General features: G+C 36.9%; 1 protein-coding gene across 3 annotated transcripts in view; it reads left to right on the plus strand.

Annotated features, from left to right (window-relative positions):
- LOC117962455 (limbic system-associated membrane protein-like) overlaps window positions 1-15597 on the plus strand; it is a 617235-nt gene that overhangs the window by 560506 nt on the left and 41132 nt on the right. For all 3 annotated transcript variants that reach the window (XM_059031079.1, XM_034923602.2, XM_034923603.2), the window contains one exon: window positions 12882-13013. In XM_059031079.1, coding sequence (XP_058887062.1) covers window positions 12882-13013 — 132 coding nt within the window. The remainder of the gene's footprint in view (window positions 1-12881; window positions 13014-15597) is intronic.

Raw genomic sequence — 15597 nt, forward strand, 5'->3', positions numbered from 1 at the left:
TTTAATTGCTGAAAAGGACATGTTTGCTAGATTAGTTAGGAAACATAATCAATAATGATCTAAGCATAGTCAACAATAGAGAATAATAAAGAACACACAATGATATTAAACAGGTATTTAAATATTCAATTGACTGACAGCAAGGGTCACATTTTTGGTTAAAGAATTAATAATAGTGAGGTTGTGAAGTAAAAATGCATACCACAATACCTTTCAGAGTGTGTTGGTAGTATTTTGCTTATATTACAGTACTTCAAGCTAGCTATTAGGTAAAGTATTAGTAATGCAGCAAGTAGTTTTCAGTGCATGAAGCCTGATGCCATCGGTCTAAATTGAAGATGTGATGAATTGTAGATGGCTAGTATGGAGGAATGGTGCATTTTGAAACATGTTAGAAGGAGGAGTAATGAATGGCAGTGAACTTCACAAGTCTAAAAAGAAGTAATGATCATTGCTGGAAGTGCACCCAGGAAGACAGATCTATTGTGACAGTCAGCAGAATCATTACTGTTGAGATGAGTCATCTTGAAGGCAACACATAACTCACATTGTATTATCAGTCCGAAGAACTGGATGAAAAGTCCCCCCCCCCCCCTTCAAACTTCCTGTTGTCTTTGCAGTTTCTGATTCTTTAATATACCACGAGTGTTGTTTATACATTGTGTGTAAAAACACAGAAGAGCTTTCCCACAATTCTTTTCTGTTCTTGGTTCAGAACGAGAGTTCATGAAGTAACACAGTTCACAACACAATGGAAATCCATGTGGTAACCACAGAGGAGTTAAAACAGTACTGTATTCAACATTCCTCAACTCGCCTGTGAGTGCTTTTGGAATACTGTTTCACAGTGATAACCTTCATTATTATCCTTCACTGGTTTAATCTATTTCTGATGTCCAGCGCCACATACTTGCGCTGATACTGGCAGTCACAAAACACTCTTTAAAGTAGGACTCACAGTTTGCATGACACCCAGCAACCGGGTACCACGGCAAACTGTTGACTTTGCTCGGTTCTTTGTCTCTGTTTTCTTTAAATAAATAATGCTGCTGCATTGTACACATGTGTGCAGTCTATTGCTCCCAACACGTTGGGGAAATCAGAAATGTCATAGAAATTTGTTTTCAAGGCTTGTAAGTACGCCTTGCTTTTAGGGAAAAATAGGTATTTGGGTGTTCGCCTCAAAAATGCATTGAGCACAACTGGCAACGCATGAGAAAAAGCAGGCTGGGAAATGCCAGCAACAACTGCCACAGTCGCCTGAAAGGACCCTGAGGCAAGATAATGCAGAGTGGACAATAGTTTGACCACTGCAGGGATAGCATGGCTTCTCTGGGTGACAGGCTCCAGGTCGTCTTTTAAATCAGACAGCAGCTCAAGAATTATGTAGCTGCCGAGCCTGTACCTGTGTTTAATTTGGTCTTCATTTAAATCGAAGAGGGTAATGCAGGTATGAAATATCCTTTCTCTTCTCACCTACAAATCACTCATTCTTGCTGAAGACAATGATCTCCTTCTTGCTGCAAACCATGGTTAGGGGATAGTGTTTTTCATACTGGCTTTTAAATGTGATATTACGACTGTTTAAAACGTGCTTTCAAAAGTTCTTAACAAATTGATGCAATTGTAAGTGTTGCAATTGCCAGCAGCTTTAGTATATCTCATTATAATATTTGAAAACCCCCATTTTTGTGAATTTATGCAGGAATGCCCATAATTACATATTCATCTAAGGCTGAACCGCAAAGAAAAACTGCTGCCACACAGCATTCCCTAAAAAGTCGCAAACAGCATTGTGCATGGTTAGTACATTTCACCCTGGACTTCTGACGTGCTTGCAACTGGTTTGCGACAGCCACAACACTTTAGTACATCTACCCGTTGGTGGTCTAAGATTAGTGCTAATCGAGCAGTCTTTTTCCCCAAAACAAAACTGTCACGAGAAAGGTTGTTCAAGTTTATTTGTTGCCAAAGCACTCTTGGAAAAGAGTATTATCCTGACTAGAGAATTTTGAAAATTAAATTGCAGGTTGAATTTCATAAATTACAGAGGACAATTAGGCTTTGCATGTTCTATAATCTATGAACCTACCACCCCTAGAGATAAAGCTTCTTTGCAAGCAATGCATTTAACAGCTCTTTGGTGGAAGTGTTAACATTTATCAGTATTTTCAGGGGTATACAACTGAGAACCAGTCTGCAAATCTGTGATTATGTTTTATGAGAGATCATCTCCTACGCCTGTCAGCTTGTACATTAGTAAATTAGTGAAATTGAACAGATGGATTATTCCAGCCCAAGTTTCAAGAGATTTACAGGGATGGGAAAAAAGACTCCAATAGAGTAACAGCTGCAGCCAGATTTTACTGTGATCTTAATAAGCCACACCTGATCCTAATTAGGCAAGCTAAAAGGTCACAAGTTGATAGGTGACTAATTAAGCTCATTGTAAAACCTGGAATGAATCAAACTGCTGCACAATGGGAATCCTACTATTTGCCTTTGTAGTTTAAAGAGAAAGTAACTTCAAATTAAATTTTCTAAGTTTTGTTATATGGTCCTCATACTGCTTACAATCATTTTGAGGGGATCTCATTGAAATGGCAGTATATCAAGATAAAATAATACAATATTTAACAAAGGATAGTGGAAGTATGGAAAACAACAGAGTGGCATGATGTAGTAAACTTTGATAGTTCCATATTGGCACTGGTGTTTTTGACCTTGGCAGCACACAACAAAATAATATAAAGCACTGTTTCTTGCAACAACATGGATATTAGAAGTCAGTATATTTTTTTCAATCAAATAAGCATGAGAATAATTAATGTATAACCTTATGAAATGCTCATTGCAGTATTTATCAAAGATTTGTTCGGTGCCAGCATAATTTAAAACAAGCACCAAAGATTTTTTTCTTTTTTTATTTATTTCATCAGGCTGATTCTGCAGTACGGGGAGAGGCAGGCTGTATAAACTGAGCATAACTGCATTAAATTATCTCTCTGGTGGGCTTTGTTTTTAAGGCTACCTTTGACTTCAAAATGGAAAGCTATATATTTTTCATGACTTATCCTTCTAAAGTGTTGTTGTTTATCCGGATTATTTATAAAGCGTTTCCTACGAGTGTTGTACGCTCCATAAAACATGGAGCAGCTAGCGCCTCAGCTGCAATGTGATAAGACAGCTAGGGTATAGGGTTCTTTGTCTATTAGCATTGCTTCCGTTCTGCTGAAAACATTAGTTAGACCCCTCAGTGGGGCTTGTGTAAACTAGCTGTTTTTCATCCAAAGGCTCTTTGGTCCACTAACAGTGCTTGCATTTCAAATCAATTCATTTCATTTACTTTTGTGAGCCATAAGTAGTCATATTGAGCCAACTCTTTTTAATCTTTTTTTTTTTTTAAATACAATTGTTATTCACCCTAGTGCTTACTGTCTGTTTCACTGGTTCATCTGATGAACTGGTGGACGGATTGGTGAGTTCCTACATGTCCTGTGGAGTTGTGAAAAACTAACATCCTTGTAAAATAATGTTAATAATGTACAAATCCCTTTTCCACTTTCACCTAGCATCATGCTATGAGGCTTAATGCCTGTAGATTTTTGGGTTTGTTAACATACAGGTATTTTATTAGCTGTGTGTTCAGAATGCGTTGACCCTAGTTCTGCCCTTGGATAAAGGAGGCATGGGAGACAATTTTTAATAGTTTAATAGTTTAAAGTTGCAACAGGCAAAATAAATACACTGCATTTGTCATCCACAAAACTCTCAAAAGTATTTAATACACACAGCAGTCAAACAAAACAAAAAAAAAATGCTTCTTTTTTTTTGGAAAACCAGCATAAAACCACCGCACAACACTAAACTGTGATCAACCTATTTATATACTACGTGTTTTTGCAGGGAGATTGCCACCCAATACTCTCCCCCCCACACACACACATCCAGTAAAATAAAATGACAGAACTGTGTAAGGCTCTGCAATGCTCTCCCTTCTTCTTGCATATTTTGCTGATATCAAGAGATAGCAACTACTGTACTACACAGAGTAAGTGCAAGATTCCATTATAATATTTGAGAGAATTAAAAAAAATGTTTAAAACAATGCTAGTATTTAAAATGTTTTGCTCGCAAACATTTCACGTTTTACAGTAGGTGTCTTGCGGCTCTCGGCCGTATGAAAATGTTGGCATGCGGCTCGTAGGGTCAGGAAGTTTGGCCACCCCTAGTTTATAGTTCAAGTTTATAATTCTGATTTGGAGGTATTGAAATATGCAAAAATACACAGCAGTGGTAATGGTATACATATGCCTGATGTTCAGCGTCATTATTTGTTGATCAGATTCAAGATTTTTATACTTTACTACCAATATAATAATAAAACAGGCCGCACAGTTTCCTTGCAAGCTGAAAATCTGTGAGCTGTAATACATTTCAGAAACTACATGTATTATCCAAATGCTTTTCAGATATGCTTCTGCTATACTGTTGCGGTTATTTGTATTTTAAATTATTGTAATCAATTAGATTTACTAAATGCTCATTCCAAGCATGGAAGGACTAGAGGGCAGTGCTGTTTGGTACAATTAACATCGTTTCGTAGGTCAAAATGCATCAAATTTCAGGAACAAATTGAAGAATCATCATCTTCCTGAGACAGAAATACACTTCCTTATCTCCTATAATCCCATTGAAGATCTCTTGTTAAGTAATGTTTATCACACAACTTCTGAACAAATAACATAGAGCCAAAGTATAAAAAAAGGCCAACCAGGGAAAGGGCACAGAGCTACATCAATGCTTCCCCACGATTGTCAAAAGTACATTCTCAGGAATTCAATAATGCGCACATTTCAAGTTTGGATATACACACCTCCAGACTGTTGCTGATAAAACCACTGACATCTCAACAAGAAGTTGATCTCTGTGTAGCAAAATCAATAAAGCCTTTGCTTGCTGCTTTTAACATCATAATATCATAGTATCCCACTGTTGGGAAGTATTTTAACACAAAGGCATTTCTCTTTTAATAATTATAGTAGTTTTTCTTTTTTTTTTCATTGAATTGTTTTGGCTATCTTTTACGAGATGTATTTCGTTTTAACTTTAAATTCATATTACAGTGAAGCTACTCATAGCACGGTATACCATATAGAACGAAATATTAGCATAGCCCCTCCTTAGTTACCATAAAATGACACCCGCTGACACGGCACTTTGAACTTTGTTATAAACCCAAGTCAAAATAAAAAAGGACCAGGTGAAGGGGATTTTTTCAGGAATAGTAATGCTGTTATCGATCAGGGAAGTGAGTGCTCCGCTTGCTGTTTCTAAGATCACCATGCCAAGCATTGTTGATTTGTTAATCAGACTCACTACAAAGAAAGAACACACCTTCAGTAAGGCTACATCCAGACACACTTGGAATAGAAAACAGCAGGTGAAGCTTTCTGCTAGCCTGACATAGGGTGCATGGAAAACACTGATAAACCATACTTTTAATTAATACACTTCAATATTTCTTGTAAGCGGCTTTACATCCAAGGGATGTAAAGATCTCAAAACACTGCCATCTTTCTGTTCTGAATCTTCAACCATACAATGTATATTCACAGTACTGTGCTAACACATATTTTGTTATTTAGTTTTATTTATTTACATATTTGTACACACCACAATAGTGGAGGCAGACCAACTATTGTCCGTGTGAGTACCGGAGGATCGAACGAACAGAATTGAAATAATTTAAATGCCATATTAATTAGACCTGCCTCTGTTTAGGTCAGTGTAAGGGCCAAGGAGTTTTGGCAGCAGGATATGGTTTTGTTAGTGCTGCTGGGGGAGGGGGAGACCAGGGAGTAGGAGAGCAAGGGGGAGGGGTTCAGAGAGGTATAAAAATAGTTAATAAACTCCACTGTTCTTGTTCCCTCTAATTGATGGCTGTGATTTGAACTGGGGAGATGTGTATTGTTCATCTCCAGGTCCCGCTGTCTTGCTTTTAGGCAAGAAAAACATTCTTCGGAGCTCTTCTTAACCTTCTCTGGAGTGTAGCAGCAGGAGTTCAGATTGTAGGTGCAAGGTCGTTTTCTAGGAGGGAAATTGAATTTCAATACATTGCGTTCCAGACATACCGAACAAAAAGTGACAAGTGTTGTGATTTTTTTTTTCCTACTCAAAATGAAAAGTCCTCATGACAGATCATTCTGTATGCCATACAAAAGAATACTGCTTAGTCCCAAATGGTGTTTAAAAAGGCTTTAGGAATTCTCATCCTCAAAATAATCTATAGTCTTACATCTGATATTGTACTCCTCTTGAAAGGATTTAATAAATAATTGCATACAAAGAATACCATTTGCAGCAAATATGCAGGCTCTGTTCTTGCTGTATCGTAATGTCATATATGTAGTGTTAATATTGTGTAAAGCAGATGGCTGGAGTAACATTTCTGGCAGTTCATGACTTATTGAGCATGCCATTCATAGATCAGTAAGTATTCACCTATCCAATGTGATGTTATATACTTGCACAATGAAGCAGTGAATCAACATGTTAATAATGAGTTGCCAGTAACTGTAACAATGACATGTATATTATAATAATGATACTGTGTGTTTCAGAATATTTGTACCATAGAATCTAAACATCCTTTGTCCTTGTTGATATTACATTTTACATACCATTGACAGAATGGGATGAGAAGGAGTAGTTTTTAGCCATTTTCACCATTTAGAATCGTTGTTGGTTAAAAAATAAATAATTAAATATTAACAAAACCATGTTTCCCATTGACGTAAAGCGATTGGAAAGGGATGGGGATGAAATCTTTCGCAACCTTTCCGAACTGTGAGTTGTGTTATTACACAACTATCTTGTGATTCAGTTCAACCAGGAATCTGAGCAAAACATCAAATAATATTTCTTATAAAAAGAAAATGTAAGCTTCCTATGAAGTGTGGTTCCTTCTTAACCAAACATTTGAATTAGAGGAGTACTCTAAGTTTCAAGGAATGTTTTTTATAAACATAATTGCAGGTGCAATTATTTCAGCTGTAATGGATTTTTAGTAGGGGTGGGTAACGATATGAAAATTGTATATCGATACCATGCATGTGTATCGATATCGATAATATCGAAGTCTTCCAAAAAATATATATATATAATAACACAATTGCAATTTCAAACATGCATACATATATAGATGTTAACAGATATTTACATATAAAAAGCAATAACTTGCTTTAACTTAGTGTGCTTTGCTTCACAATATCCATGGAGAAAAACAAGGGTTTGTTATATTGTTTTAGTATTCCATCATCAGCCACCTCAAAACCTAAATATTTCTATACTTCGCTACGCACAGACTTTCTTGCCAATCTGGAAGTAACTGAATCTTCAGCTGCTCTGCAAGTAAATGCTGACTTGTGACACCTAGTTTCTGTAAGTCACCTTGTATAAAGACGTCTGCTAAATAAACAAATAATAATAATAATTGAGTACAGTGTCATGCCGAATTTTGCATTATTTTGAGATGTACTTTGGTTTTTTAAAAGTACATCTCATTTATAATACCGAAAGTTCACTGTGATGGGGTGCAGCCTATTTTGTGGTGGTTTTGTGTTTTTTGTATTGTTTAGAGTGGATATGAGTGAGTTTGGGGTGTAGTTCAGTGAGTGAGTTTGTGTGAGGAATGTGTGGAATGTGCCTGGGCTAATGAGGTGCGAATTGCCCAATTGCACCTGTATAAAAGGGAGTGGTTGGGTATGTTAGGGGGTGAGTGTTTGAGAGTTAGAAGACCTGTGTGTGAGAGAGTGAGTGATTCTTATTTTGTATAGTTTGTTTAAAGCCTGTTTTTGTGTTCGTCTTTTTGGTTAGCCATCGTGCCTTTTTATTTGTGTTTTGTCAATTAAAATATTTTTGGTTTCACTGCATTTTCTGTCTCTGAGTCTTCCCTCTGCTGCTATCCTGCCACATTCACATTTTAAAAATACATTCATAATAGCATAAGTAATGAATCGCTGACGCATGCGCATATCTCTTAATAATGCAAAATGGATGGCCAATGGTGCTTAATACAGCATGCAAATAGCATTTGATGCCTAATCAAATGGTTAAATAATACTTTAGTTTGTGGTGTTTTTCCTACAAGACTGATCCATGATTGGTATGTATAGGGTTTGTTGTATATCAATATAAAATAAACTTGATTGTACTGAGTTTGTATTTTTAGCAGATTAGCAATAAAAAGTATATCTGAGCTTAAGTGAATTTTATTTTTTTAATCCCACGATATCGCGATTATCGAACGATATCGATATCATATCAAAATATCGATATTGGTGCCCATCCCTAATTTTCTGTCATAAAATCAGGTATTGGACTTTAACAAGATGTGTGGTTTATCACCTCTTCTCTTCTTTTAAACATGGCCATGGATCATTTGTGTATATCAGAGCTACTATTTGTAACTTTTACTGTAGTTTTTTTTTTCTCATACAGAAGCACCAAAGGTGAAGTAACTCTGATCTTGTCTATATTACAAACAAATTGCAGTGCCGATAGAGACCAGTGCATTAATTGTGCTGTGTATTTGTTAATGTTAGGGCTCTAAAACTTGATTCAAACACTGTCAGTCCATTAAAATCCCTTTAAAAATACCAATCTTTTGAGCAAGCCTTACTCAAGAAAAAAAGAGCAATTTTTTCCATCAATTTATTTAAAACTGAACACAACATGAACACAATCTATTTCTTGCACAACCTTTGGGAAATCAGTGGCCCTGGAAAAACTAATAGATCTTATTATAGATGTGGCTGCTGTAAGTCATTCGTAAAGGAGATATATTGACTTGCTCTCCTTATTAAAGCATATATAACTGAGGGCAATGATCTGCAAAATACTTAACAGCACAGTTGAACAACATCTATTTGAAAAAAAGATAAAGACTTGAAAAAAAAACTTTAAAGGTTTATCCTACCATTGTGTCACCCCACGTATTAGCAACATTGTTCAATGGAATCAGCAGTGTCTTGTATCATCTCATTTATTTTGTGTCCATGTCAGGAGGCAGTAATATAGAGATTGATTTGTCCACACAGCAAGCCCAGTGCATTCTCTGTGGATTGGGAGCACATCAGCATTTTCAGAGGTTAAAACATAACTAACATGTGGTTCTTCTTGCTCATAGTATCCTGCATCACACTCAACTAGAATAACAGTGAATAACACAGCAAAAGAAAACATCAGCCATTGTAAGCTATTGTAAGAACCCATTTGTAATTGCCCAGTTCTTACAATGTAATTACATGGCCATGTATGCCCTGCAATCTAAATTCCATTAGAATAGTTAGTGCTTCCAGTGTGAAAGCTGTGAGATTTAGCTAAACCTCTTGACAGACAAAACTATGAAACTAGAACTAATGGTAAAAATACATACTAAGACCAAATTTCATCATACCTTTTCATTGTTTTCATCTCCCTGAGTTATTGTTTTACTTATCCATTTTATTTCTGCAAACTAATACTGTACTACATATAAAGGTATACGTGACTTACGAATTCTACTATTCCAGCCAAACTACTGACGAATATCCCCAACTCCAAACAGTGTGCAGTGTGCTGCTTAGGCCTAATGATTACACCGTGTAACAATTTTTTTTTTTTTTTTTGTTCCTGGGTAGTAAGTGTTATTTCCTAATTGCTTATGCCGCAAAAGTATAGAAAATGGCTATTATTCCCCACAAACTTTGCTTTTGTGACCAGGACAGTGATATTTTGAAATTTACCTATTTTCCAGAACATTCCAGATAGATTCAGTGCTGCGTAAACTTGGAGTAACTTCTAGAACTTTCTAGAACTTTCCAGTAATATAAATAGTAGTATAAATACAGGGGCCTTAAGCCCAACAGTTCAGTTTAGTTCCAGCTGCCTAAGTGGATACATATCTGCATTTTTCTGAGATGGCATCAAGGTCATAGGAGACTTCAAAATGGTGGCATTCCTGATGGGTCTCCAAGGCGGTTTTACCAAGTTTCCCTGCTATCTTTGCCTTTGGGACAGCAGGGACACCAAAGCACACTACCACAGGCGGGACTGGCCACAGCGGACCGAGTTCTCTGTGGGGAGGAACAACATCAAGTGGGAGCCACTGGTGGACCCCCAGAAGGTGCTGATGCCACCACTACACATCAGATTGGGCCTTATGAAACAATTTGTCAGAGCTCTAGATAAGGAGTCGGCAGCCTTCAAGTACCTTCAAGGCTTCTTCCCTAAGCTGTCTGAGGCAAAGGTCAAAGCCGGTGTCTTCGTCGGACCACAGATAAAGAAGATCCTGAAGTGCAATGAATTGCCCAATAAGCTCACTAGTAAGGAGAAAGCGGCTTGGAACAGCTTTGTCGCAGTGGTTCGGGGCTTCCTGGGCAATCACAAGGCCGAAAACTATGTGGAGCTGGTTGAGACTCTGGTGAAGAACTACCGCACAATGGGCTGTAGGATGTCCCTCAAAGTCCATATCCTTGATGCTCATCTTGATAAATTCAAGGAGAACATGGGAGCGTACTCGGAGGAGCAAGGCGAGCGCTTCCACCAGGATATACTGGACTTTGAACGCCGCTACCAAGGACAGTATAACGAGAACATGATGGGAGACTACATTTGGGGGCTGATTCGTGAAAGTGATTTACAGTACAATCGTAAATCTCGAAAAACTACTCACTTCTAAATCTTTTGTAGTCATTTTTGTATTACTTTAGTATAAATACATGTTAATTTGGATTCATATGTTGTTTTTTTCTGACTTTATGTGAACGAAAAGACACAAATTCGCCCGTTTTCTCATTGGAAATAGGTAAATTTCAAAATATCACTGTCCTGGTCACAAAAGCAAAGTTTGTGGGGAATAATAGCCATTTTCTATACTTTTGAGGCATAAGCAATTAGGAAATAACACTTACTACCCAGGAACAAAAATTGTGTTACATAGTGTTATCACTTATTATTTCCAGTTATTATTAAAGTTGAATGAAAGCCCCACACACAAGTGTTCATTATTAATTCAATGAACAGTTCAAACCAAAAATAAATATAATCATTTGTGCATATGTGAAAATGCTACATGGTTCAATTGAATTTGTTCAGGTGTTTGCAGCTATCTAGACTCCTAAAAGAACATGTTTCTCAAAAATATGCATGTGCACAGTTTCATTGATTCTCCAGGGGCTTACATTCACACATCTATTTGCACATTGTATCTAGTTCTGTGTTAGACTAGTGCAGACTCTGTTTTATGTATGATGATGTGATGACCCAGTAGTTAAGAATGTACACTGTAGATGTGTCTCCTTAAATCTGGTTCATCCACACCTGCATATCTATTGAACACCTTTTCTAAAAGTCTTTTAGAGAATATTCTTATCGTGACTCCCAAACCCATGTGCATCCGTGCGTATCTGCTCACTTGAGCCTCTGTGTCGACTGGTTTAGCCTCATTACCTAACAGTTTGACAGTGCAGTGCATGTACGGAGGCATTCACATGCCAGGGGAGATTAGTGCCAACAGCACTAACATAAAACTTGTTGTGACAGTAAACCACGAAAGAGGGGATAGCTTATAGGTGCAAAAGAAAAACATTACATCTGTGTCATCTTTAATAAAGAAATGATCATGAAGGGAATATATGTTGGGACTTTGATCCTATATAGTTATTTTACAACAAATGTAACTTCTTTATCGGTGCATAATTATACTGACATTTAAAAATAAAATGTTTTCTGGTGTAAAACATAAAAGATGTTGGTGCTAAAAACGAAATGCTTTTGAGGTCATATGCAGTGATGGCAGTGCCAGTGTATTTTCATTTAAATACCTGTTATTTTCATTTAAATACTTGTATCTTTGAATAATCCTGGCAGTGGCAGTGATATATTTTTCATTTTTCAGTAGTCATGGTTGTTTTGACAGTTATATTTGCACGTCCTAGGTCATAAGTCAGCTGGGAAATTGGGGGTGAACATTTTTGACCAGATATATTTGTTGGACAATCCACGCAAACCTATTGTGACTGACTACACGAACAAGAGGTGGAATTGGGATGAGGAATTGTTGAACTAAAACAAAATTGCAGCTTGCCTTTGTAAACATTTCAATGCTGCACATCTGACCCTGAAGAAACGCAGTACCAGGCTCTGCTTTTCCTTTGACTGGCATGTTTGCAGCGTCTTAAAGTAGAATAGTTCCATTGAAATATCTGCAAGAAGAAATTTATCACATTTCTTAACTTCCAAGGTGTAAGATTAAAAATTGAATTCACCTACCATAATGGAGCATCTTTGTATATGAATTGTGTATAAAAAAGGTTGTCAGTGTTAGTTCTATGTACTCTAACTGTTTGGTTCTGAAATCTTTACAACACCTACATAACCACTCTGTGCAAGTGCTTCCAATGTGTAGCAGTGGGATGCTCGTATGTATAGCATGGTAGATTATATTTTAACATGAAAATCAAACGGCATGAACCAAATGCTAATATTAGGATTTTTTAGTTTATTTTTTTTAGTGTAGTGTTGTGTCAGGGGCCTTAATGGGATTAAACCTTTGCATGCAGGAAAAGAGCAGACTGAGAAATTAACACCTACATCCAACTGAGTGCAAGTCTCTTCAAGGCTTCTTAGGCTATCAGTACCAGTAACTATCTGAAATGCTTTGGTACCACCAGGGATCTTTGTCATAGTATCCATTTTCACCTCATAAATATTCATTGTTTAAGCATCTCCGTTTGGAGGGTTGTTTAGCCTAGGGTTTTAGACTTTCTTTACGGATAATTGGACTTCAGCTCCCTAACATCCCAGTTCTCATCTTCTCCACTTCTTCTTCATTTCAGCTGATGAGCTTGATGGTGATGAGTACCTGGAGATTTTCGGGATCACCAGGGAGCAGGCTGGAAGATACGAGTGCAAAGCCGCTAATGAAGTGTCTTCACCAAACGTTAAATACGTCAATGTCATTGTGAACTGTAAGTACCTGTAGCATCTGGCTTTTTTCAATTAAAGTTTCAATTGAATCTCATTTGAAATGTAGTTTACAAGTTTTGATAATGTACCATGGAGATCTGGGTTGTCCTATCAAATGCTCAGATGTGGAAAAGCTGAGGCAAAGAACCCATCAATGTAGCCAGTATACACAGCTAACCTACCGATTAAGATTAGGGTTAGATATATATGCAGTACAGTGATCAGTCACACATGCTGGAATGGGGCCAGCTCTAAATATATTAAAACATTTATATCTTTCAAAGATATACAGCCTTATACAATTGGCCATTGATTGTAATGTGCTTGTGTGCTTTGTTACCAACATCAATATAGTTCTTGCCAATTTATTTTAAAGTTTGCATTTCATCTTTTTAGGTGTCGATTTGTTTTTTCACACTGAATCTGGTGGTGATGCAGGCTATGTTGCTAAGCCAATTAAAATTGGAGCAGAGGTTGCTGGGGTTGAAGAAGTTGTTTGTGCTTCCAGACAGTGTAGCTTGTAGTTTGCTTGTGGCCACAAAGCTAGACTTAACACATTCTAGGTAAAGTTTAAAACCTAATGAGACACCCCCTTGGAGGATGCCAGGATCAGTCATTGTCAGAATACACTGATAAGCCAGTTTGATAAGATTACAATGAGTAAATGTAGTTTCCACAATATCCTCTGCAAGCACTTAGTTAATATGCATCGAGCATCCTCATGCAGAATCCTCAATGAGACTGCAATCCAGTCTTTGCTTGACATGCATTATATCCCTTTGGAAAACAAGCCCCGGTGCATTGCTGAGTCCAACACTGATCTCAGCAGACAAGGCAAAGCAGGAAATAGACTAAAACAGACTCAGTTCCAAATCTCACCTACAGGGGTATTGTCAGATTTGCACATACTCCATTTATTTATATATATGCTCTGAGCACACTCTTAAACTCAGGGGACATGTTTAAGGTGGACAGAGATGTTTAAGGTGGTTTTGTTAATACACTGGGCGTGCTATATGTCCAGACAACTTTTTAATAATCAAGAAAATCACACAGACTCATTTAATTTGATGTTGTAACGAATCAGAGCAGTAGCAGTGCTCTTTTCGGTTTATTAAATGCTTTAAAAATTGGATTGGTTGGTTGCGCACACCACCGTAAATCCCAAGTAATGAGCAATCCAGTGCTTTTACAGGTTTAACAGCATTAGTACTTCAGTACAGTAATACAAATATGTTTATTATATATTTAGCCTTTGGGCCATAAAATGCAAAAAGCTAAAGCACCCACCGCTAAATCCTGCAACATACAATATATCATTCTCCACAGCTAAAATATAAATCCTATACCTTATAGCAATGCATCCAATATAAACAAGATATAAATTCAAATATATGCTTACCTTCCAGTATATGTAAGTGCAGTGTAGGATATATTGTAAGAGCTGTCTTCAAAGGGCTGAGACTTCTAAATATGACCAAACAGCAACCCGTTTTTCAGAGACCCTCAGAGCATGGATCACGTCAGCTTGCAAGATCAAGATCAATGGTATCGAATGGGGTCTTGCTCTGGGCTTGTATAGGATCCTGTTTACTTGCCAAGACTAGTGTTTTAATTAATATGAAACTCCACTGTAAACGGTTTTCCAAATTCATCACATCAAGTCATTTTTGGCTTACAAACATCATCCCAATAGAAGTTGCTACCTGTCTACTGTGTACTAAAATTATTAACTACAGTTTACACTTTATTGTCTTATATTCAAACCCAACAGTTGTTCTGTTATGAAGTCTTTTAAGCTTTTAGTGAAAGGTCCAGTTATTTACATCTAAATACAGGCTACCATTAATATAGTAGAATGCAATAGTATTACTCTGACTGAACTAAGTTTGACCTATTTTTCTGTTCATACAAAATCCAGTTGAAGCAGGTTTTAAGACGACCTATCTTCTGGCCAACTTTACTATTGATTAATATGAAACACTACTGTAAGCATTTTTTAATACTAATTATTTTAGACCAAATTTTAGCTTAACACAGTAAACCGTCCTACGCTTTTCGTTCCCATTTCTTCTTATTTTTTGTGATATATAGGAAAAAAAATGTATTTTAATATAAATTCCTACCTTCTATTATCCTAAAGGTATTTGGTTCGTTAATATTAACAAGATTGCTCATTATAGAGAGGATCTTGGCTTTTAAATCGCTGACCCTCAAAAATCCCTGCTTCATCGGCCAAAACCAATGAGTCATCTCCAACACTGCTTTTACTACAGGCAGGTATGGACGAGATCACAAAATTAGTTGTATTCTTTCAGCAAGTTCACTGTTAAAGTTACAGTTTACATAGATCTGCTAATAATGTTTTCTAATGGTTTTATATTCTTTAAAACACATTACAGTCATTACAATATGTTCAATTTGTATCCCAAAGATCGTCCTGCTTCCCGTAGCGGTAACAGTCTCTAAAAGAATAATACCTACTTGTTAGTTGGGCTCCCATCTCCACATTCTCATTCCCATCGTCAGTGGGCAAACACATTTTAACTGAATCTGGGTCCATCAAAGAACCGCACATCCTTGCAA

Source organism: Acipenser ruthenus, chromosome 9 (genome assembly GCF_902713425.1).
Source record: "Acipenser ruthenus chromosome 9, fAciRut3.2 maternal haplotype, whole genome shotgun sequence".
NCBI classification, from domain to species: domain Eukaryota; kingdom Metazoa; phylum Chordata; class Actinopteri; order Acipenseriformes; family Acipenseridae; genus Acipenser; species Acipenser ruthenus.